A 25,018-nucleotide genomic window follows, 5' to 3' on the forward strand; every position below is an offset into this window, starting at 1 on the left:
TGAAGCCTACACTAAGATATCAACCTATAACCCGTAGAAATCTAACCCCGGTAATGATCTCACCAGTCACACAATTACTTGGTTTGGCTCTATTCACCTTATCACTCTTCAATGCCCAATCAATCACAAAAAAAACCCACATCCTTAATGACCATCTGCTAGATACTAAACCAGACATTTGTGCCATCACAGAGACCTGGTTAAAATCCTCAGACACAGTCCTAATAAATCAATTGCCTACACAGACATATGATGTCTTCTCCTTACCCAGAAAGAAAAAGAAAGGAGGAGGTCTCCTAATAGCTGCAAAAAAACTTTTTAACCTCAAGCAACAACCTATCTATACTATACCCAAACTTGAGGTAGGCCTATTCAAATCTAAGTCACTTCAAATCCTACTCACCTACACGCCTCCCGGACTTTTAGATCAAGATGCCTCTCCCATGATAGAGGTTATAGCCAAATACTTAAAACTAGACTCTCCTGCCATAATCATTGGAGATTTTAACCTCCACATTGATGCCAGTCCTCGATCGACCAACTGTGATGCTTTCCTATCAGCACTTTCGGACATGGGCTTCAAACAGCACATTAACCAACCAACACATAAAGCGGGTCACACTCTTGATCTTATCTTCACAAATTCTAATCTCACCCCACTCTCACCCCCCTTATGCCTACCAGTCCCATGGTCAGATCATTTTATGATCAACTCCTCCTTCAGGTCATTGACAGGATTGACCACACCTCATCAGCCTACAACTCTATACTACAGGAAAACTTGTTCTTCAGAAGATCTTGGCAAATCCCTGATCAGAAATCTCCCAAACTTGGATCTTTCAAATCCCAATTCAGCTATCACCTCATGGCAAAACATCACTGAAATGATAGCTAACGAATTATGCCCACTAGGGATGTGAATCGTTTTAGGACGATTAAAATTATCGTCCGATAATTTTAATATCGTCTTAAACCGTTATGGAACACAATACAATAGAGATTCTAACGATTTATCGTTATAAATCGTTAGAATCGTGAGCCGGCACACTAAAACCCCCTAAAACCCACCCCCGACCCTTTAAATTAAATCCCCCACCCTCCCGAACCCCCCCCCAAATGAGTTAAATAACCTGCGGGTCCAGCGGCGGTCCGGAACGGCAGCGGTCCGGAACGGGCTCCTGCTCCTGAATCTTGTTGTCTTCAGCCGGCGCCATTTTCCAAAATGGCGCCGAAAAATGGCGGCGGCCATAGACGAACACGATTGGACGGCAGGAGGTCCTTCCGGACCCCCGCTGAACTTTTGGCAAGTCTCGTGGGGGTCAGGAGGCCCCCCACAAGCTGGCCAAAAGTTCCTGGAGGTCCAGCGGGGGTCAGGGAGCGATTTCCCGCAGCGAATCGTTTTCGTACGGAAAATGGCGCCGGCCATACGCGTATGGCCGGCGCCATTTTCCGTACGGAAAATGGCGCCGGCAGGAGATCGACTGCAGGAGGTTGTTCAGCGAGGCGCCGGAACCCTCGCTGAACGACCTCCTGCAGTCGATCTCCTGCCGGCGCCATTTTCCGTACGAAAACGATTCGCGGCGGGAAATCGCTCCCTGACCCCCGCTGGACCTCCAGGAACTTTTGGCCAGCTTGTGGGGGGCCTCCTGACCCCCACGAGACTTGCCAAAAGTCCAGCGGGGGTCCGGAAGGACCTCCTGCCGTCCAATCGTGTTCGTCTATGGCCGCCGCCATTTTTCGGCGCCATTTTGGAAAATGGCGCCGGCTGAAGACAACAAGATTCAGGAGCAGGAGCCCGTTCCGGACCGCTGCCGTTCCGGACCGCCGCTGGACCCGCAGGTTATTTAACTCATTTGGGGGGGGTTCGGGAGGGTGGGGGATTTAATTTAATTTTAATCCCTATATCCAAATCATTGGACTCAACACTCAGGTTATGGAACGCTCATCTACAAACTATAAACCACTACTTATCCAGCCTCAACCTTGTGCTCAACACTTCTAAAACCGAACTCTTACTAATTACTCCAGAAGGTAGTCCCATACTTCTCCAATCACAAAATATTCCACATATATCACACGCCAGAGATCTTGGAGTCCTAGTCGACAGTCACCTGAACCTAAAGCATTTTATAAAACACACTACTAAGGAGTGCTTCTACAAGTTACAAGTACTCAAAAAACTAAAACCGCTCCTATTCCACTACGATTTCAGATCCGACCTCCAAGCCATTCTGTTCTCTAAGATCGACTATTGCAACTCCATTCTGCATGGTCTTCCAGCCTCTACCATTAAACCGCTCCAGCTGCTACAAAATGCAGCGGCAAGGATCCTGACAAATACCAATCGGAGAGAGCATATTTCTCCTATTCTAAAAGATCTCCACTGGCTCCCAGTAAACTTCCGGATCCTCCATAAATCTCTCACAATCATTCATAAAAATATCCACCATCAAACCCCGCTTGATCTGTCTCATCCTCTCAGACTGCACTCGACAGCCAGGCCTTTAAGGGATGCTTACAAGGGATCTTTACACGTTCCTACAATCAAATTAGTGCACCACGCAAACATCAGAGACCGGTCATTCTCTACTGCAGGCCCTTCCATGTGGAACGCCATGCCTCCGGACCTCAGACTGGAGACTTGTCTAACAACTTTTAAAAAGAAACTAAAGACATGGCTGTTCAGCCAAGCCTTCCCCACTACAAACTCCATTCCCTGATCTAGAATTGTACACCACACATCTCTGTAAACAAAACTTTCCAAATTTTCATGCATAATATCCATTAAAGAGAGGTTGGCTCCTTGCCCCCTCCTCTGTATATAGTATTTATTCTATTTTATTGCACTTTATATATTTATTGCTCCGCTCACCCCTTCTTTTTTTCCTACTCCAAGTTAAGGCTTCCTTGTTATAATGTAACTGTATGCTCTGTATCTCTTGTTGATTGGTTAATTGTATATTCTACTTAGTTCATTGTAAACCGAATTGATTTGATTTGTATCAAGAAAGTCGGTATATAAAAGCCTTAATAAAATAAAATAAAATAAATAATATTTTAATTTAATCCTACAAAAAAAAGCATTCATTTTAATCTCTTCCAGCTGTTCTCCATTAATGCTGTATAAAAATAAATCCCCATGAGCTATCAGAGGTTTTGTTTCCTAAGTTAGCTAAAATGTCTTTTCTTTCCAGTACATTCATAGAGTATCTTTCTTTGCTCTTTTTTTGTAAATTCTTGCCCAATTTCCCTAATTGTTCATGTTACTTATTAATTTAGTTTCTTAAAGTTTGTCCTTCTCCCCCCCCACTGTCTTTTTCATCTGTCTTATTCTTCATGTGTTTCTTCCGTTTTGGTCATCTTTCATCATTGTTCCAAACATGAGTCTGCTTTTTGTTTCTTTCAACATTATTTGAATAACTTACCTTGTAAACCAGTTTCTTTTCTATTAGAATTATATATATATGGAGTTGTCTGTGTAATTAAACACAGTTTAGTATGGCTTAATTTCAGAGACTTGCCATGTTTAATATTCCTGATTATTGCTTTTTATAGTTCTGTTGGCTTTTTTCCCTTGTGTATATGTTAGGCTCAGACATTCTCAGTAAAACATCCAGACAGTTCCATACTAAATAATGCTTCATATGTGTGAGTAATTTCATGCTTTTTTTTAAATAGGTCTGGGCCAAACACTGCATCTTGTAACATATGACAGGAATAGCTTTATTGGTGGCTGATCAATGATGGTCATTAGTTATATAAGAACATAAGAATTGTGCAACTGTGCAGACTAAGGGTCCATCTAGCCTGTAACCTGTTTCCTACAGCAGCAAACAGCAGGTTTCTAGAAAAAACACATAAGAAATAGGGCATGTGTTGCAGATTAAGATCTGCCACCAGTTGTATCTTATGAACAACTAAGCATCTATTCAATCCTTCTGCCTGTGTGAGAGGTCTATAGATCATATCTATATCAATGGAAGTTCCATTTCCCCTTTTCATAATCTAAATCATGGCAGGATTTAGACATAGGTAACATAGGCAAATAGCTAAAGTGCCAAATAATGAAGATGCCCAAAAAAGTGGGACCATGCCTTGCTCTTCAATTTCCAATGGATACCCCCTCCAATCTCCAAAGGAAACCCCTCCACCCTCTCTTCTACTTATAACCTTAAATCTGACCCTGCTACACCCTGGAATGCCCCTGAAATGCTATAACTTTATCCAGCTAAATTTTAGCTGGATAAGTGCAGGGGATATTCAAACATTGGCATTTAGCTAGATAACTCACACTATTGATCTCACACTATTTGTAATGTACCACTACTCTTAAGTTCTTCTTTACTGTGGACTTTCATCCTCAGCTCTCTCCGCCACAATTTCTTCTGTGAAGTTTTGCAGTGGTATCTTTTGGGCAAGATGTTCCTGATTTGCAGCCCTTAGCTGACAGTTTTAATGGTGGTGGTGGGGGCAGGAGGTATGACCTTTTTAATTCTAACCAATTATTCCACAAGCTGAGCAATCTCCATCCTTCTCACCATTGTTGGTATTGTTATTAGGAATAGAGAGAGGGTGACTGGCAGACATGATGATCACTTGGTAATGTGCCTGCCTAGTGTAAAGGTAGGGGACCCCATGTACTGCATAGACAGGATTTTAGAAAGTGCTTGGGAAGGGCCATCTGTCTTGGTCCATGTGAGTACCAATGACATGGTGTAAAAGGAAGGTGCTGGAGACTATATTTAGACTAGCAGGTAGGAAATTACAGTCCAAAGCCTCCAGGGTAGCATTGTCAGACATGCTTCCAGTTCCATGTGCAGAACCTCAGAGGAAAGCTGAGCTCCGGAGTCTCAATGCATGGATGAAAAAATGGTGCAGGGAGGAGAGTTTCAAATTCATTAGGAACTATGGAATTTTTTGGGAGGGGTAGAGTCTGTTTCAGCAAGATGGGCTCCACCTTAATCAAAATGGAACACATTTTAACCCATTTGCTGGACTAAAAATAAAAAAAAAAATAATGAGCAACTTATAAACTAGATTATAGGGGAAAGCCGACAGTTGGTCAGGAGTACATAGTTTGGAGCAGAGTATCCAGAAAGGGAATTCAAAATGATGAGATAGAGAGGATGTAGAAAAAAGATGATTCCACATAACCTACTTACTATCAGATGATTCAAGTTATGAAAAAGAATACAAAAAAATACATTTAAGCATCTGTAGGCAAATGCAAAAAGTCTAAAAAATAATAAGATGGGAGAGTTAGGTGCATGACACTAGATTGGGATCTCAGAGATCGGGTGGAAGAAGGACCACCAATGAAATACGGTGTTACCAAGGTACAAAATATATTGAAAAGACAGCGCAGATAAAAGTGGTGAGCCTATAAATTAAGGATTCCATGGAGTCAGCTAGCATACAAATTCTGCAGGAAACAAATTGCTCCCTGGAATCTCTATAGATATAAATTGCATGTTTAACATGGAGGAGTTATAGCAGTGGGGTTTTGTTGAGAAATGCTAACAGATTTTACAGCTTAACAAATAAGGAAACACTATAATAATGGGAGATTTCAATTACCCCCTTATAGATTGAGTGAATGTCTCATCAGAGCAGATCTTCAGACCTTTGTGGGATAGGGGGCTTGGAGATTAATGAGGTGAGGGCACTTCCCTGGTTAGATAACCAGATGATTTTGTTTTCCTTTAAACTCCCTTATATGCAGAAGGTGAGATTGAGGGGTGGGAGTAGGAAATTATGGGGAATGGTTTGCCAAGATTTCTGTTTTGCTCAGTTAAAGAAACAGCAGTTAGGTTAGGAAAAAAGGACAGTGAAAAATTAGTGGAAGAGTGGAATTCCTCTTTGTTAGAAATGGTGGAAGTTGTGGCTCCAGATAGTATGGTATATAAGAAAGATAAGAGTGAGATTACCTTTGTTTACACCAACACTGATGAGTAAATTTTAAATGGTTTACATGTATAAAATTAGTATAATTGTGCGTAAGTAGCCTGTATTCATGTACATGCTATTTTATAAAAGCAAATAATAGATGTGGAGTAAACTTAGTCACACAGAGGAGTATATCCAGCAAAGCAAGGTGTGCAACCAAAAATAATGCTGTTCCAAGTAAGCAAAAGTAATGTTCCAATTACATCTTCAAGGTAACATTTTATTTAAAGCTTCAAAGTCAATCTCATAGAATATAGTCCCCCGACGTGGCCATGTTTTGCCATAGGGGCTGCGTTGGGAGGACCCCATGGGAAACAAATTCCCATACAGTTGCAACATCTTGTTATGCTCAGGCTTGTGAACCCTTGGACCGACGGGAGGATGGTATACCTTAGGAGGTGGATCCGTAGGTTCTCCCGTCGGGTGGCGAGGCAGAACTGAAGATGCGACCGGCTGACCCTGGGCACAGGAGACTGAGGTGGCTGTGGAAGCAGACGAGGAGTCGAGACGTCGAGGAGGCAACTGAGTCTTCGTCACTGGAAGCCCGCGGTCCCCCCGGGAGGAGCCCGTAGGGACCTGGGCCGCTGGGACTTAGGTGGGCCCTTGGAAATGATGATCCAGAAGAAGTCTGAGGTCAAGTGCCAGAGGATCGTCGCTTACCAGTCCGAGGTCACACACCAAGGGATCGCCACTTGCCAATCCGAAGTCACACACCAGGAATCACCGCTTGCCAGTCCGAAGTCAGGAACCAGGAATCACTAAGATGAGACAGGAACCAAGAAGCAAGGATCCAAAGCACAAAAAGACTCACCAAAGCAAGCAGACCTGACCAACGTAGGACGTTGCCAAGTCAAGGAATGAGCAGAGGAAGTCTCCTTATATACTTCCTCTGTTCTGGCTCATTGGGAACAGCTGAGAGTAGTTAAAGGAACGAGGTCCCTTTAAATCTAGTAAGGGGGCGTGGCCTCGCGCCTAACTTGGCGGCGGCCATCTTGGATTTCGCCCGCGGAGGAAAGGCTGCATGACACCACGAGGGAGGAGCAGGGACGGCTCCTAGCCCAGCGGTTGTACCGGAGGCCCGTGCCGGTGCAACAGACACGGACTCAGCAGCTTCCCCTGATGTTGCTGCGGCGGGTCGCCACCGCGGGTGAGGTAGGGGGCCGTGGCCATGGATGACCACGGCCTCAGAACACAACACATCTATACAGAAAACAAAGAATAAACAATTAGAACAGTGGCAACCAACACTGAGGAGAATGCACATTTAATGGCTAATTAGAATGCATACCAGGGTGAAATATATTGATTACACATAAGTAAAATATGTAGAGTCGAGATGTCCTAAAAAAACAACAAAAACAATAAGTACAAATTTGCAGGCAAATATGAGAAAAACATATATAAAAATTTTTAAAGACGATTATTGCAACTTCAAAAAGATTTTTACATATCAAAAAACATTGGGGTAGATTTTAAAAGAAGTGCACGCGGCCTACATGTGCGTGTGCTACCCGGTGCGCGCACATGTGCGCCCAATTTTATAACATGCATGCGCAGATGTTATAAAATCGAGGATCGGCACGCGCAAGGGGGTGCACAATTATGCACCTTGTGCACACCGAGCCGTGCTGCCTTCCCCCGTTCCCTCCCAGGCTGAAATCTGAGCGGCCTAGAAGGGAACTTACCTTCCCCCTAACCTGATCTTCCCACTCCCTTCTCCTAACCTTTCCTCCCCCTAGCCTTACTCTAACCCCCCCAAAATTTTGTATTTATCTTTTGTGCCTGCCTCTGGGCCAGCGTGCGATCCCAAGCACAGCGGCAAATGGCCGCTGTGCCTGGAGCCTCTGACCCCGCCCCACCCTGCCCCCTTCCCGCCCTGTCCCGCCCCCTTCCCGCCCCTTTAGTAAAGCCCTGGGACTTGCACGCGTTCCGGGGCTTTATTCACATCGCCGGGCCTTTTGAAAATAGGCCTGGGGTGCGTAACCTTTTTAAAATCCGGCCCATTATGTGTAGGCAAAAGCAGCATCTGAAGAAATACTGTTATGAAATGAATAATTCTGTAAAGCATACAATAAAGCATGGGATAAATTTAGGGGAACTCTGAGGGAGTGAAGGGAATTGTAAAGCTAAATTAGTTGGATGATTGAGCAGATTAGATAGGCTATATGGTCTTTTTTCTGCCTTCACATTTCTATCTAAGTTCATATGTACATTTATAGTTAGATGACCTACTGAAAATTTGCTCTAAATGTTTACATAAATAACAGCAAGGAAATGTTCACACTTTCAATATTCAATACTCCTGAGCTGTTTTGATTTTATTAAACTCATGTACATTGCATTTTTTGCATTAATATTTCAGTTAATGCTGCAGAGGGTACCCATATATTTTAAAATATTTTTGTACTATTCTTTTAGACTAGAGGGTAGTTTTATAACCGCTCATGTGTAGAAAGTACACATGGACTTTAGCCCTAATTTCAAAGTGGACTTAGGCATGTAAATCCATTTTGAAAATTGGCAGGAATATGCAGATGTGAAAACATCCCATACCTGGGCTTGAGTTTCTGGACCTCCTCTGCTGAGTGTCCTCTGAAGGGGCTGAAACAACTTTATGCATAGTTATAGGTTGCATTGTAGCAGTTCCTTTTAAAACAATAAAATTGTAGAGCTTATCGCTCTTCACTCCTGCTATAGCAGTACACTTTTAAATGAACACGTTATAAAGGTTCTCACTCCTCACATCTACTGTAGCAGGCATTCATAAATAAGGCCCTGGAAAGCCTGAGAGAAGGCTGCCCCTCCTTCCCAGCTTTGCTCTCCCCTCCTCCTCCTGTTGTCAGATACTGGGTTGTTTTTTTTTTCCAGGGAAGAAAAGTACACTCATAGACGATATTTTCAACTCTACCTGTGTATTTTTCCCAGCACAAAATCTACCATACTAAAAGGTGAAGATGTCAATGGGTTCTTTATATCCATAGCAAGTTTCAAAGCAAAAGTACACACATGCTTTCACTATGAAACTTGGGGCAAAGTCCACAGGTAAAAAGTACCCACAGACTTTGTCCAAAAACGGACAGTTTAAACATTTCCCTCTTGATGACAATTTGTTTGGCAAATGTGATTTCATTCTGAATTCAGCTGAACTGAGGTCTTCTGAAGTTAGTTTTGCTTTTTGGGGGTATTTGCCTACTCTACTCTGAGAAATCACAACATTTCTTTTGGTTTTCATACGCAGGACGTCCCATTGTCGTGCCAATAAAGTAATCTGAATCTAATACCTATTGCAGATGTGTTTTTTGTTGCACTGCTGAATTTTCTGCCATGTCGTCTCATGTCCCTTGTTTAAACCCAAGCTTAGTGGGTTTGAATGCTCTGGAGTGAATCAAATGTTGCTGATCAATGAAGAGCTTTAGTAAGTAACGGTTTCTGTATTTGTTTTTATTCTAGGGCCCTCGAGGACCTCAGGGACCAGCTGGCCCATTAGGTGAACTTGGACTAAAGGTTAAGTAGAAACACTTTTGCTGCCTTTGTTACAAACTGATCTTTGTTAGGAAAAGAGGAAGGGTAAAAGAAGCTGTACTTTAACCTATTATTACTTTAGCAACTGCTGGGGAAGGGTCATTTTCTAAAATGGTATAAAGTCACAAAATGAGCTTAATATTTCTCAGTCGATCAACAATTATGGGGTAAATTTTCAGAGGACAGTTTTAAACGTTTTTTACATGGGTAAATGTGTGTTTAAAAATCCCTCTACTCCCCCCCCCCCCCCCCTTTCCCCACTACCTCAGTGCAAACTCACCTTTACCTGCTGGGAGAAGGGGACAGGGCATGGGCAGGGAAGGGAAAAGCACACATGGTGATGTCCGGCACTATAAAGCTGGTGTAAAGTCCATGCATAACTCCTGTACCCAGGGTGCGCATCCTGGTGGTTTTTCAAAGGGAAACTCCATGGCGAATTTCCTTTTGAAAATGAGCTTTGCGGTTCCACGGGCAGTTTGTACCTGCGGACCTAATTGACATCTAACATTCTTAATATATGAAGGTAGCGGGTAAGATGGCTAATCTGCATAAATGGATGTTCAGTTGTCTGAAAGTGCATGCATGATTTCACAATACAAACTTTTGTCCACATGTGATATTGGCATTTGTTGTGATATGGCATAGTTTTATTTGTGATACATTTAGAACTTAACTGGGTCATTCATCAAAATGCTTTATTGGCATTAAAGCATGTGATGATACATTAACGCCATAATGCATGCGATAATAACACTAGCGCGCAACATGAATGCAAATTTTTGGAAGGGGTGGGATCAGGGAGGAGTTTGGGTGGGATTTAGGAAAATGAGAGGAAATATTGCACCGTGCAATAGCATAACACATGCCCTGTTATAGAGTCCATCAAGCTAGGGTGAGAGAACATAGTAGAAATGGCATCTTTGTGAGACTTTCCTCACTCCAAATGATGTCAAATCTTCACCGAGGTGTACTGTGCTGTTCGTAGGTCTCACTCTACATGAGAATCTGACCCCTAAACCAACACCTCACCTCAAGCTATTAGATAGCCCTCCTATTGAGATATAAATTAGGGATGTGAATCGTTTTAGGACGATTAAAATTATCGTCCGATAATTTTAATATCGTCTTAAACCGTTATGGAACACAATACAATAGAGATTCTAACGATTTATCGTTATAAATCATTAGAATCGTGAGCCGGCACACTAAAACCCCCTAAAACCCACCCCCGACCCTTTAAATTAAATCCCCCACCCTCCCGAACCCCCCCCAAATGAGTTAAATAACCTGCGGGTCCAGCAGCGGTCCGGAACGGCAGCGGTCCGGAACGGGCTCCTGCTCCTGAATCTTGTTGTCTTCAGCCGGCGCCATTTTCCAAAATGGCGCCGAAAAATGGCGGCGGCCATAGACGAACACGATTGGACGGCAGGAGGTCCTTCCGGACCCCCGCTGGACTTTTGGCAAGTCTCGTGGGGGTCAGGAGGCCCCCCACAAGCTGGCCAAAAGTTCCTGGAGGTCCAGCTAGGGTCAGGGAGCGATTTCCCGCCGCGAATCGTTTCCGTACGGAAAATGGCGCCGGCAGGAGATCGACTGCAGGAGGTCGTTCAGCGAGGCGCCGGAACCCTCGCTGAACGACCTCCTGCAGTCGATCTCCTGCCGGCGCCATTTTCCGTACGAAAACGATTCGCGGCGGGAAATCGCTCCCTGACCCCCGCTGGACCTCCAGGAACTTTTGGCCAGCTTGTGGGGGGCCTCCTGACCCCCACGAGACTTGCCAAAAGTCCAGCGGGGGTCCGGAAGGACCTCCTGCCGTCCAATCGTGTTCGTCTATGGCCGCCGCCATTTTTCGGCGCCATTTTGGAAAATGGCGCCGGCTGAAGACAACAAGATTCAGGAGCAGGAGCCCGTTCCGGACCGCTGCCGATCCGGACCGCCGCTGGACCCGCAGGTTATTTAACTCATTTGGGGGGGGTTCGGGAGGGTGGGGGATTTAATTTAAAGGGTCGGGGGTGGGTTTTAGGGGGTTTTAATGTGCCGGTTTTGCGATTTTTAGATTTTTAGATTTTTCACGATTTTTCACGATATTTTACCCCCCCAAACGGCAACAATACGATTCCCTCCCCCTCCCAGCCGAAATCGATCGTTAAGACGATCGAGGACACGATTCACATCCCTAATATAAATACTTGACTACTATGACAGTCTTGTAGATAGTCTCAGTCTCACTCAATCTCAGTCCCTCTCTCTCTCTCGTGTATATTTTTTCAAGAAGAAAAAGAGGTGTTCAGTGAAGGGGTTCAGAAGTACATGCAGTAGCTGCTGTCTTGTAAGAGATGTATGCATATACATTATCAAACTTCCTTGTACACTTTTACACCTGCTAAATGACCTGTGCAAGTGAAATCAGACTTGTCTGTTGCCACAAGTTTTTGGGTGGGAGGTTGGGAGAACTAGGAGAACTAGTGGGCATTCAGGGTGAAGTGCTAGAAGGTCTAGTAGAACTGGTGGACTGTGTAAAATGGTGGAGGTATTGGCAAACTGGTGATTTGAAATACTTGTGCATACTTTTAAAATACCTGCCTCTAAAATTATTTCTGGATGTTTATTCACACAGAAGTTAATTTTCAAAGGAGTTGTGCACACAAAAGCATATATCTTAGCAGCTCTGTGGAGTGAATTTTAAAGGAATTAGGCACATAAAAGCATTTTTTAAAAGCCCATTTATGTGTATAAATCCTTTTGAAAATTTCCTCCATAGTGTCACAATTTTGTGCATAAAATATTCATGCATATGTTTATAAATTGGGTAGAGAAAGTTTGTATTTTCTTGCATTTGAAATATATGTGCATACTGAAACACACACACATAACTTTGGAGCAGAAATATGTGATATTTAATAAAGTGTGCAGTTCCTGCCGCACATTTTATAAAATATTAGCCAAACTGTTGATGAACAGCATTAATCGCCGCACGTCCACTTATACGTGCAAATGCTATACAGAGGATAGATTTACAAGTTGAGCTCCATAATTGAAAAAATGTGCGCACATAGTAGGTACAGCAAATCTTGTACTGGAAGAAAATACATTAAAAATGAGGGATCAGGTTTGCAGTATGAGGATTAAAATTGATAATGGTCTGAGAGTGGAGCTGAAGATTGCATCACTGGTGTGGAATGGATATTTTCCAACTTTGTAACTTGATCAAAAATGTTTTGAGGCCATTGTGCATGCAACACTGACATCTCCACTGGACTACTGTAATTTGTTTTATGTTCAAACTTTTTTTTATTAAACAGAAGAAATATACAACCAATCTCACAAAGTACATTTGTTTCTGTTGCATTTTATCCTGATTTACCTAAAAAATGTTTGCAGAATCTCCAGTTAATCCAAAATGCAGTAGTTCATTTTTTCTCAGGTCACAATTTGAGAGACTATATATCTCCAGTACTTTCAAAATTACATTGGTTGCCAGTAGAGTTTAGGATTACATTTAAAGCTTTGACTTTGACACACAATGCTTGCATTACTTAGGCCCACTGTATTCGAGGGATAAGTTAGTGAACTATGTAACTCGTTGATTGCTGTGTTCTCAAAACGACAACCTTTTGGAGATGACTCCTCTCAAGATTATGCTAACAGCCAAAATATCTAAACAATCTTTCTCGTGCTATTTCATGGTTGTGAAAAATATTCCCTCAGTTTTGTTTTGCGTTTGATGAGAATTACTGGCTTTGTGGATTCAGCAGCTGATGGTGTAGTTGGTGAGCAGCCCTTGGCTGGTGGGGAGTGAGCTATTATTCAGCCAGACTTTGAAACAGCTCTGCTCTGGTGCAGCGATTCCTTCATCTCCCATTTCCCAGAGGCCTTGGAGGAGAAGCTTTGCTGCCCATAGTGATAGGGTGTGGAGTGTCAGCAGGGGCAAAGACTGATGCAAGCAGTGAATATGACTGTGAGTAGTGCTGGAGTGAGGTCCCCTTTAGGGGATGCTTTATTATCTGCTCTTGCTGGTATGTTAACCAGACGTCTGCCTGTTAAACCTGCCGGGATTACCATGGAATCCCTATGGGGAATGATGGTATCCTTAGAAAAAGCTGTTTCCTCCATGACTTCTCTTGCCGTTGACATACATAAGAAGCTATATTTTAATGAAGTTTCTTTAAATTCACAATTGGAGGGAACTGGAACATTGGAAAAGCGAGTGGATTCTGTTTCTAAATGGTAGGTTAAGATGGTACAATCCAACTCATTGATTTTAAGGATTGAGAACTTGAAGAATTCCTTCAGATATTTGAATGTAAGGTCTTTACATTTTCCAAAGTTATCTTCCTGTACACCTATTGAGATCTTTGCTGAAGTTTTACCTTCAATTAGCAAAGCATTTTTCTACCGTCATCTGGAAACAGCGGGTAAGACTTGGTTAATAAGCAAGATGGTGGTAATGTTAGTTTTGAATTCTACAAATGCTTTGCAAAATCATTGGATACTGAAGAGATAGTTAGAGGGACGCTTCTTCCTGTCTGTCTGCTTAGATAATTCACCAAACTGTCTGAATAATGCTTTATTTCTAAGTTACACAGAGATAAGCATAATGACACTAATTCAGGGAAACAGAAAATAAGAAAAACAATAGTGACGAAAACATACTTGACATCCAGTGCTTATCAGATTACAATCAATTAAAGCGCTAGCATCCCCCCTCTAGAACAGACTTGTAAGTGAATTGCTAAGAGCCTTAACTTCCAAACCCACTGAATAGGGAATGGAGCCCACAGTTTCTCACCATATGGGACTTGCAGAGCCATGCTCTTTGGTCTGGTCTGGCTGTCTTGTCCCTTCTTAGGTCCTTGGCATGTAGGTGAAGAGGACAGCCTCTGTCACTGAAGCAAAGGCTGTTCAGCTCTCCAATCTCTGATTCCTTACTCAGCTGTGCCCTTTGTCTTCGCAAGTTGCTTCTGCCCAGGATGCCTGGAAACAAGGCAGGGAGGGGGAAGCAGCAGCATTCAGATGGGTTGTCTTCCTCTTTGGATGGATAACAATCAAACAACAACAACCCTGAGTGCTTGCACCCTGCTGTTTTTAAGGGATTACCTATGCATAGTTCAGCAACTTCATGCATAGTCAGCTGAATGCATAATTAAGGCTTTAATTAGCTGATTTTCCTGATTTTTTATCAGTTCCTTTGTTTCTTCTCCATATTCATCAAGCAGTCAGTTTAAGGACTACAGGTTCATCTCTGACAGGGCACTGATAAGTCCTGCTCTTGGATTGGCCCTAGAGCCATAAAAAGAGACCTCTAGTGCTCTGGCTATGCATATTGACACAGTATCAATTGTCCTTGTGTTTCTTTTGGCCTCTTTTGGCTCCAGCTAGGCTGGAAGGGCCTATAAATCTGTCCAGTTTGTCACAATCACAGCAACTGCAAAGCACCGTTTCACCTCTGCATCTAGCCACAGATAGCCAAACAGGCAATGTCCATTTTTACTGACATCAGAGAGTCCATCTTAGCTGCTTGTCCTGATAGCAAGAATTGGGATATTCCCTACAGCCATAAGGTTTGACTTTCTCCTGACATTTCACGAGCCACTGAAGCTTGAAGGAAAATATTTCTTGCTTTACATTCTGAAGAAATATCTTTAGGGTTCCTAGTTGTTATTGATGTGTAGTGCTGCTATGTATAATATACTGACTTCCCCCTTTTTTTAGTTTTTCTTTCTTTTTACAGTATTTTGTTCAAGCTCGGAACATTTGGATTTCCCTCTTCTAGGGGGACTTTAAAGATGTATTTTGTGCCTATTTCCTTTTCCTTTTTTTAAATTTTTTATTTACACATTTTCATTTATGTTAAAAGAAATCTTGCATAGAAAAGGAAAGAAAGAATGAAATCTTAAACATTACAATCAGTATAATAGGAAATACCACCATTTCTTACAATTCCTATATACTCCACAAAAGAGGATCCAGTAACACAATTCCATGAAAATTTCCCAAAGGAAATAGAAAGGAAAAATTGCAAAGACAAATGGAGATTTCATTCATTAGGGACACTCAGCCAGCCTTGGGGGGAGTCAGGCAAAGAAAATCCCACTCCCTCTAGTTGCTGAACATTTTATCACTAACAGGCCGATACAGTACAGTGCGCTCCGGTGGAGCGCACTGTACAATCGCGGGTTAACAGTGCACTCCGGCGGAGCGCACTGTTAACCTGCGATTGGACACACGTTTTCGACATGCTAGCTTTACCCCTTATTCAGTAAGGGGTAATAGCGCATCAAAAATGCGCATCCAAACCCCCCCGAACCTAATAGCACCCACAACAAGCAAATGCATGTTGATGGCCCTATTAGGTATTCCTGCGCAATACAGTAAGTAAAATGTGCAGCCAAGCTGCACATTTTACTTTAAGAAATTAGCGCCTACCCAAAGGTAGGCGTTAATTTCTGCCGGCGCCAGGGAAGTGCACAGAAAAGTAGGAAAAAATGCTTTTCTGTGCACCCTCTGACTTAATATCTTGGCGATATTAAGTCGGAGGCCCCCAAAGTTAAAAAAAAGTTAAAAATTAAAAAATAAAATTTTGAAATGGGCCCGCGGCTTGCGGGTTGAAAACTGGACGCTCAATTTTGCCAGCGTCCGGTTTTCGAACCCGTGGCTGTCAGCGGGCTCGAGAACAGACGTCAGCAAAATTGAGCGTCGGCTGTCAAACCCGCTGACAGCCGCCGCTCCTGTCCAAAAAGAGGCACTAGGGACGCGCTAGTGTCCCTAGCGCCTCTTTTTGCCGCGGGCCCTAATTTAAATAAATTAGTGAATCGCGCGCACAGGAGAGTGGCCTTGTGCGCCTGCTCTCCCGTGACTTTTACTGTATCGGCCCGTAAGAAACTAAGACAATTGTGAAGGAATATAAAAAAAATATACAAGTGGCCCTTGAATTTTACAAGACATTTACACGGAAACTTTAGAAGAAAATAATCCCCTATTTGTAACCTCTGGGTCTCATCAACAAAAGCTGTTTCTTTTCTTCTGAGTTTGTCTGGAGACATCTGGGTATACCCTAACTCTAAGATGGCAAAAAGAATCTAGTCAGTAGAGATGTGAATCGTGTCCTCGATCGTCTTAACGATCGATTTCGGCTGGGAGAGGGAGGGAATCGTATTGTTGCCGTTTGGGTGTGTAAACTATCGTGAAAAATCGTTAAAATCGTGAGCCGGCACACTAAACCCCCCTAAAACACACCCCGACCCTTTAAATTAAATCCCCCACCCTGCCGAACCCCCCCCCCCAAATGCTTTAAATTACCTGGGGATCCAGCGGTGGTCCAGAACGGCGGCGGTCCGGAACGGTCCCCTCAATAGAATCGTGTTGTCTTCAGCCGGCGCCATTTTTCAAAATGGCCGCCGCAAAATGGCGGCGGCCATAGACAAAAACGATTCGACGGAGGAGGTCGTTCCGGACCCCCGCTGGACTTTTGGCAAGTCTTGTGGGGGTCAGGAGGCCCCCCCAAGCTGGCCAAAAGTTTCCTGGGAGTCCAGCGGGGTTCCGGGAGCGATTTCTTGCCGCGAATCGTTTTCGTACGGAAAATGGCGCCGGCAGGAGATCGACTGCAGGAGGTCGTTCAGTGGGGGTTCCGGACCGCCGCTGAACGACCTCGGGGGTGGGTTTTAGGGGGTTTTAGTGTGCCGGTTTTCCTGCCCTCCCCCTTCCCCCGATTTACGTTTTTTTAACGATAAATCGGGGGAATTGGTATTGTATCGTGGCCCTAACGATTTTTTGACGATTTAAAATATATCGGACGATATTTTAAATCGTCAAAAAACGATTCACATCCCTACTAGTCAGTGTTTAAAATATAACCTTAACACCCCCTCATGGTCAGGTTCCAAAACAAATGAAACCAACATAGTGGCTGCTTCAGTCAGGGCACTATCTGATGTTTCCAACAATTCTGAAATATCCATATTTGATGGGATCAAAGGTTCCATCTCTTGAGAGCCCACCCAAGCTTCTTTAGCCTTTTTAAAAAAGGGTAGCTAAATCAATTTAGATAGAGGAGGAACCGCTTGTTCTGGAACCTTAAGTATATCCATAAGATATACATGTCCTTGGCTGAAAGGTATGGTATTTTCGGAAAGTTAATAAATCAAAGGTTTTTTCCACAGGTAACATTTTCCAGATTTTCTAATTTATTCTGCAAGAGCTGATTTTATTTCATCAAAAGTTCCTGGGTAGATCTCACTCCTTGAACTTTCAGTTTAACTTCTTCAATCTTTTGTGAGAAAGTCTCATTAGAGGCTTCTCGAAATGTTATCCTATTTTCATTTTCATTAACTTTTTCCACTAGAGGTTTAAATTGTAAGGTAAATGAGGCCCTAAGTTTCAATAGCCTCCCATATAGTTTTGAGAGTGAAATGTTTTGGTCTTACCAAGAGCGGTTGCATAGTAGTTTATTGTGACTTGGCAGCCAGTGAAGAAATCCTCTCTGCCTGATGCTGGAAAATCCCCTCCATCGATGAGCCAGCAGACTCCATTACAGAGTCCTCTCCTGTATCTGCTCCATCCCTCCCTAGTGGCACTGACTTTGCATGGAGTCGCGAGGCAGCAGCGTCATCAGCATGCACACCCCTGTCAGAGTACACCTGTCAACAGCATGCACACCTGAGTCTGAGTACACATACTGCACCTTCCCTCCCAGTGCCCTCAGACTCTGGTACTAAGGGTAAATTGAGGGCTAGGCAGAATGGGGAGGGAGTCCCAGAGGAGGAATTCCCTTCCTCATATGACTCTATAGATGGTTTTTAAATATTTTCCAGGTGATAGTGACATGGATTTAGAAAGAGGAGTTCTTCCAAATGGGGACAATCATGCGTCTATGCTGTGTCTCTTCCATAGGAATAAATTAACGTCCCTAATTTCACAGTCCTGACACACTCTGCAAATTTCCGATGAGAAAAAAGGGGATCTCCACAAGAATTCGATTATGGTCAGTTTGAGAAAATCTCGTTATTTTCCCTCTTTTCCAGGTGTTGCAAGATCTCAATGATTTGGAATGGGCAGCTCCAGAAGCTAATTTTAAGGGGAGCTGCTTTTGAGCCAAGTTGTATCTGGATCCCCAGATAAGGGAGAAGTTCCATTTTACCAGGGTTGTTACATTGGTATACTCAGTTACTAGAAGAGTCACCATCCCGGTGAAAGGTTAGGCGGCCCTGAAGAGTGCACAGGACTGAAAATAGAATCAGTTTTCAAGCAAGCTTTTGAGGCTGTGAGTATGACCCTTTAGATTGCAGCCTGTTGCTGTATTGTGGTGTGATCTGGGCTTTCTCTGGCACAGGATGCCCAGAAAGAGCTTGGTGAGGAGTCTCTGCCATTAGAGCCTGGAGTGGCTTACATAGCAGATGCTGAGTATGATTTAGTGCAGGCCTCAGAAGGGGTGTAGTATTGGTTATAGAAACTCAATGGCTTTTATGGATGTGCAACTGGTCAGCAGATTTTATCTCCAAAACTAACATGATGAAGCTTCCCTTTAAGGGTAAACCTTTGGTGAGGAGCTGTAAAAATGGCAAAGGCATGGGATAACTCTAAAGTTCCAAGACCCCCAGAGGACAGAGCTAAGACTCTACAGTGGGAAGATTCTTCTCACAGTAGGTATTACAAGACTTGTAGAGTCAGACAAGGCTGTGCTGTTTCCATTCAGTGGAGTAGAACCTTCTGAAGATATCAGTCCTTACATTCCAAAAAAGGAAGTAAAGATGGAGTGGCAAGCTCCAGACCTTCTACATCAGCACAATGAGTTCTTGGGGGGCCTGTGTCTGTTTTATCAGAAAGGGCCAAATTATAATGGATCAATGGGATCTGGAGATAATAAGAAATAGTTACATGCTGGAATTCGCTTGGCCCATTCCCAGTGCTTTTATGGTTTCTCCTTGTCACTTGGCAGTGAAAAGAAAGGTGATAAAAGGCCATTCTGCAAAGACTTATCGACTTGAAGGCTATAGTTCTGGTTCAAAAAGACCAAGATGGTCAGGCTCTCTATTCCATTTACTTAGTTCCAAATAAGGGAGGATTCCATCCTAGATCCGAAGCATCAATGATTTCTTGAAAGTCTTTCACTTCAGGATGGAAACCCTATGATGTGTGATCATGGCGGTTCAAAAGGGAGACATGTTTTACTTCTCTGGATTTAACAGAGGCTTATCTTCACATTCCAATCTGAAAGAATCGTCAGCATTTTCTTCATTTTGCAGTCCTTGGCCATCATTTTCAGTTTCAAGCGATGCCTTTTGGCCTGGCAATAGCTCCAAGAATGTTCTCCAAGGTTATGGCAGCAACCCTTCACAAGGAAAGAATTGTGGAGTATCCTTATCTGGACAGTTGGCTGTTTCGGGCAAAGTTCTTTCAGAATAGCATCTCCATATTTCAGCGAATAGTTCAAGTATTGCAGAAGTTGGGCTGGTTTCTCAATGTTTTCAAAAGCAATCTTCATCCATCTCATAAGATGGATTATCTAGGAGCTCAATTCAATATGAAAGTAGGTTGTGTACACCTGATGGACCAGAAGATCCAGAAGTTATGTAATCAAGTTCGGGCTTTGAGAACAGCCAAAAGCCCGACAGCATGGTCTTACCTTCAGACTCTTGTGTCCATGGTGGCTTTCTTGGACCTTGTGCCATGGGCGAGGGTGGCAATGTGTCCTCTTCAGAGAGCCTTGCTTTCCAGATGAAATCCCCAATTTCAAGAGTATTTGATGAGATTGCTGCTCTTGGAATCAATAAGGTAGAGCTTGCAGTAGTGGCTGGAAGTTGAGCACCTAGAGTGAGGAATGGACTTAGTGACACCTGAATGGATCATAGTGATGATGGGTGCCATTCTATTGGGCTGGAGTGACCCTGTCAGGAACTGTTACTCAGGGTCAATGGACTTCTGAGGAAGTGAGCTGGTCCAAGAATCATTTGGAAGCCAGAGCTATTCAGCTAGTGCTTCATGAATGTGGGCCTTTGCTCATGGGACAGGCAGTCATGGTAAGGTCCACAATGTTACAGCAGTGGTGTACACGAATCATCAAGGGGGAACTCGGAGTCCATAAATGTCATTGGAGATGGACATTCTTTGCCCTTAGGCAGAAATTAATTTACAGGCTTTGTCAGTGTCGCACATTGCAGGTGTGTCCAGTATCCAAACAGACTTTCTCAGTAGCCATGTCATAGATCCAGGAGAATGGTCTCTATCTCAAAGAGTATTCGACCAGATTGTAGCAATGTGGGGGTATTCTGATTTGGATCTGATGGCAAATGGCCAGAATACAAAGGTGAGTCGATGTTCTGGTTCAGGAGGGGCCACCAAAAGGGTGTTATACGCCTTTCCCCCTTGGCCCATGATAGGCATACTACTTCAATGGATGACTGGTCATCCAGGGTTTGTTCTGCTGGTTGCACTGGATTGGCCTCATCAAGTGTGGTATGCACATCTTCAAAGTCTGCTTTGTGGCACCAAAACTACCTGTACACAGTTGTCTGCTAATTTTGTGTGCAAAATCTTTCTTTAAAATATTTACCCATGTACTTTTGAAGATGGAAAAATATGCATGTAACTGCAAAATCCTCCCCATTTCTACCCCAGGGAATGTCTACACTCAGTCCAGGTAAACTTATGTGTATACATGACATATGTGTTTTAGTTCACCTGCATATCAGGCAGGCAATCTTATAAAAGGACCTCTAAGTCAAGTGTTGAGGTTATATCTGTAGTAATTTTTACTCCCAGAGCTTAATCCAGAATGAGAATTTATTTTAGGGGAACTTACTGAATAGTCTTCCTCTCTACTTTGTAATAATACATTTTCCTTACAGGGACCTCCTGGACCTGAGGGAGAAGCTGGTGTTCTGGGTGAACAAGGCATGAAGGTAAGAATAGCATTTGATAAATATGGTTTCTCCTGCTCAGATAAGAGATAAAAAGAAGCGTTCAGGAGACAGTAGTACCCCTGCCGAATGGTACCATATGAACTGCTAATAACTCTGAGCAAGTCTATACAAAGCTAATGAGAGCTAGATTAGGTGGATAATATAATGAAAATCTATGACCCTTTAAGAAACTCTTGATTTACTCAAATTTTAAAAAGAAAAGCTGTGTTAAACTAGAACCAGAATCCCAGGGGGTCTGTGACTGCAGGAAGATGAGCAGCAATGCCATTTCTGAAACACAGATACTCAGTACTCGAGCTTGCTGCACAGGAAATGCAGTTTTATTCATTCCAAAAGTATCAGACTGAAGTTTAGGTTAACATAGGTCATTTCTTCCTGGGGTGATGGCAACACTATCTCTCTAATCCAAATCAACTTCCTTTTATGTGGAGCATTTGTGAATAACTGAGAGGTTTCAATAGCCTGTGTTCAAGGGTCAAATTCAATTTTTTTTCTTAGCTTCTTTTCTCTTTTGGAGGCGGGGGGGGGGGGGGGGGTAGTAAGTGAGAGCTATCTGACACATACTACTGTACTGTCTTTGAGTTTTATTACTCAACTGCATTTGCAGTTATGCTGCTACCTACCTATCAGTCAGGGCAATATTGTGGGCTCTGGTACAAGAAATCTGAGGGGCTCCTGCTGTATATTATTAGAGAGGCTTAAACAGCTTAAAACATAATCTTGGGCTATTCTTGGCATTAAATTTACAGGGATACTAACATCAATTTAGTGATTCTGGTCTGAATTCTTATACACTGATTCAACATAGCTAAGTGCAGGAACCTGGGAGAACCGGGGAGAACAGACAGACAGACAGAAGGAAGAAGAAAAAATATATTAAGAATCCTTCTCGCCTCCACTTTTATGTCTTCTCCTGACTCCTTTTTCTGATCTCCTTTCCATTTTACCAGACCTCTTGTATGACTCTTTTCTTTCTTTTCTCTCCATCCCTCCATCTGGCTCTCTAACATTAGTGTTTATCATTTTACTTCTCTCCATCTCACCTCTCTATCTATATCTTTCCTTTCTACCATCAGCTTTAAACTTCTCTCCCTTGTCTCCATCTTTCATCTCAATTCCTCGCACTTCCACCTCTCCCTCTTTATCCTTTCTCGTCCCCACTGTCCCATCCCAGCCCTCCATGTTCTACTTTCTAGACTTTAGTCATTTTTCTCCCCTATCTTACTTTTTCTACTTTCTTTTGACTCTCCTACCCTAGTTCTTCATATCCTGTTTAATCCTTCACCCTCCCAACCCTTCATATCATCCTCTTGTGTCCTCGGGCAGGCATAACCTTTGTAGTAAAGGTGGGGGGGGGGGATTTAGTTAGGGATGGGGGTGGGTTAGATAAGGGAAGGGAGGGGAAGATGGGGGGCGGAAAAAAAGTTCCCTCCAAGGCCACTCCGATTTCGGAGCAGCCTTGGAGGGAATGGGGAAAGCCATCAGGGCTCCCCTCTGGCTCGGCACGCGCATGGTGCACATGTGTGTACTCCCTTGAGCGCACCGAGCCCGTATTATATAACATGCGCGATTATATTCTTCTTTCTGTATCTAATATGTAATCTTTGGGAAAATTAACCAATTAGTCTGGGTGCTCTACAGATCTAATAACTTCGAGCTGGTCTGTTCTGAATATTTCTGCCAGGATCTTAACATCTAGGGTCAGAAGCGTATTAACTGATATGATGATTAGAATATTTAGCATACTATAACATTGATAATGGGGAAATTATCAAATTGTCTGAATTGAGACAAAGAGCAAATGTACTTCCACTGCGAGCTTTGTTCCAATTTTGAAAGAGAAAAGTACATGTATACTTTTGCTTTAAAACTCGCTGCAGATACAAAATAGATTCAGTTCCTTGAACCTGCTTTACCTGCTGATAGATGTTGCTGAAAAGCAAATTTGAAAATGCAATCTACATGCGTATGTTTCTTCTCCCAGCCAAACGCGACCCCAGGAACGCCTCCTTTCCATGCCTTTAAAAGTATCCATGTTGTGAAATAACACAAAGACTTTTAGCTGCATTGAGGGAGGGTAATTTTCAGGTAGCCGATTAATGCTTATAAAATGCTTTTTTACGTGCATGGCTTTGAAAATTGTCCTCTAAATACTGAGATAGTGTAACTTTTAGTATAACAACATAAGCCTAATGAAAAGATGCTAAAGTACATGATCTTTGAGATCATATGGGTCCCTTCCTAAGATTAATGAGAGGTGGAGACGATGAGCGGTATACAAAAAAGGTATAACACTGATTAAGTTCATGGAACCTTGTCTTTGCTGGCTCAATAGATGAGACTTTAGAATAGAGTTGATTTCAACATATTCATTGTTTATTCACAGTCGCTTGAAGAGTAAAAAAAATTTTTGATCCCTTCCTAAGATAAAAGTTTTTTGGTCCCATCCTAAGATAAAATTGCACTGCTGAAGGAAAGATGTACTTATTAGAGATGTGAATCGTGTCCTCGATCGTCTTAACGATCGATTTCGGCTGGGAGGGGGAGGGAATCGTATTGTTGCCGTTTGGGTGTTTAAAGTATCGTGAAAATCGTGAGCCGGCACACTAAAACCCCCTAAAACCCACCCCCGACCCTTTAAATTAAATCCCCCACCCTCCCGAACCCCCCCCAAATGCCTTAAATTACCTGGGGGTCCAGCGGCGGTCCGGAACGGCAGCGGTCTGGAACGGCCTCCTGCTGCGAATCGTGTTGTCTTCAGCCGGCGCCATTTTTCAAAATGGCGGCGAAAAATGGCGGCGGCCATAGACCAACACGATTCGACTGCAGGAGGCCGTTCCGGACCGCCGCTGGACCCCCAGGTAATTTAAGGCATTTCGGGGGGGGGTTTGGGAGGGAGGGGGATTTAATTTAAAGGGTCGGGGTGGGTTTTAGGGGGTTTTAGTGTGCCGGTTTTCCTGCCCTCCCCCTTCCCCCGATTTACGATTTTTTGACGATAAATCGGGGGAATTGGTATTGTATCGTGGCCCTAACGATTTTTGACGATTTAAAATATATCGGACGATATTTTAAATCGTCAAAAAACGATTCACATCCCTAGTACTTATATTTAGAGAATGTTGGTTTAGGAGGCTTGGAGCAGAAGGAATTCCCACAATAGAGGTTTTCAGGAGTTATAAAGTAGAAATTGGATTAGCATTAGTTAGGGAGGTAGCATGAAGGAAATAACATGGGAAAGGAGTCTGAAAGAGATGTATGGGGAAAGAGAGGGGCAGAATGAAGAAATGTATGCTTAGTGTCATCTCAACTCTGAGCCAGGATCCAGAGGGTTAAAATATAGAGTTTGATCTGTGAATGCAAGAGAACAGAAATGATATATCACACAATGTTTATAAAAAGTTTTTTTTCTAGAGTGATAACTGTAATGTTTCTGTATATCTCTAGGGGGATTTTGGTCTACCGGGTGACCCTGGTGAGGAAGGCCTTGTAGGACAAAGAGTAAGTAAGCCTCTGATTCAAGGATCTAGTGAGAACAATACAAGTTTTGTAATAATATTGAACTCTGAAAAGAATGTAAGCTGCGAGAAATAACTTTTATTCAAGAAGCCATGATTAGCATTAATATACTCAGGATA

The 25,018-nt window shown here is 43.1% G+C and overlaps 1 protein-coding gene across 2 annotated transcripts in view; it reads left to right on the forward strand.

Annotated features, from left to right (window-relative positions):
• The window catches only part of LOC115096615 (collagen alpha-1(XXVII) chain B-like), a 514,116-nt gene that overhangs the window by 369,028 nt on the left and 120,070 nt on the right, over positions 1–25,018 (forward strand). For both annotated transcript variants that reach the window (XM_029611498.1, XM_029611499.1), the window contains exons 33-35: positions 9,397–9,450; positions 21,309–21,362; positions 24,828–24,881. In XM_029611498.1, coding sequence (XP_029467358.1) covers positions 9,397–9,450; positions 21,309–21,362; positions 24,828–24,881 — 162 coding nt within the window. The remainder of the gene's footprint in view (positions 1–9,396; positions 9,451–21,308; positions 21,363–24,827; positions 24,882–25,018) is intronic.

This window comes from Rhinatrema bivittatum, chromosome 8, assembly GCF_901001135.1.
Source record: "Rhinatrema bivittatum chromosome 8, aRhiBiv1.1, whole genome shotgun sequence".
Taxonomy (NCBI): Eukaryota; Metazoa; Chordata; class Amphibia; order Gymnophiona; family Rhinatrematidae; genus Rhinatrema; species Rhinatrema bivittatum.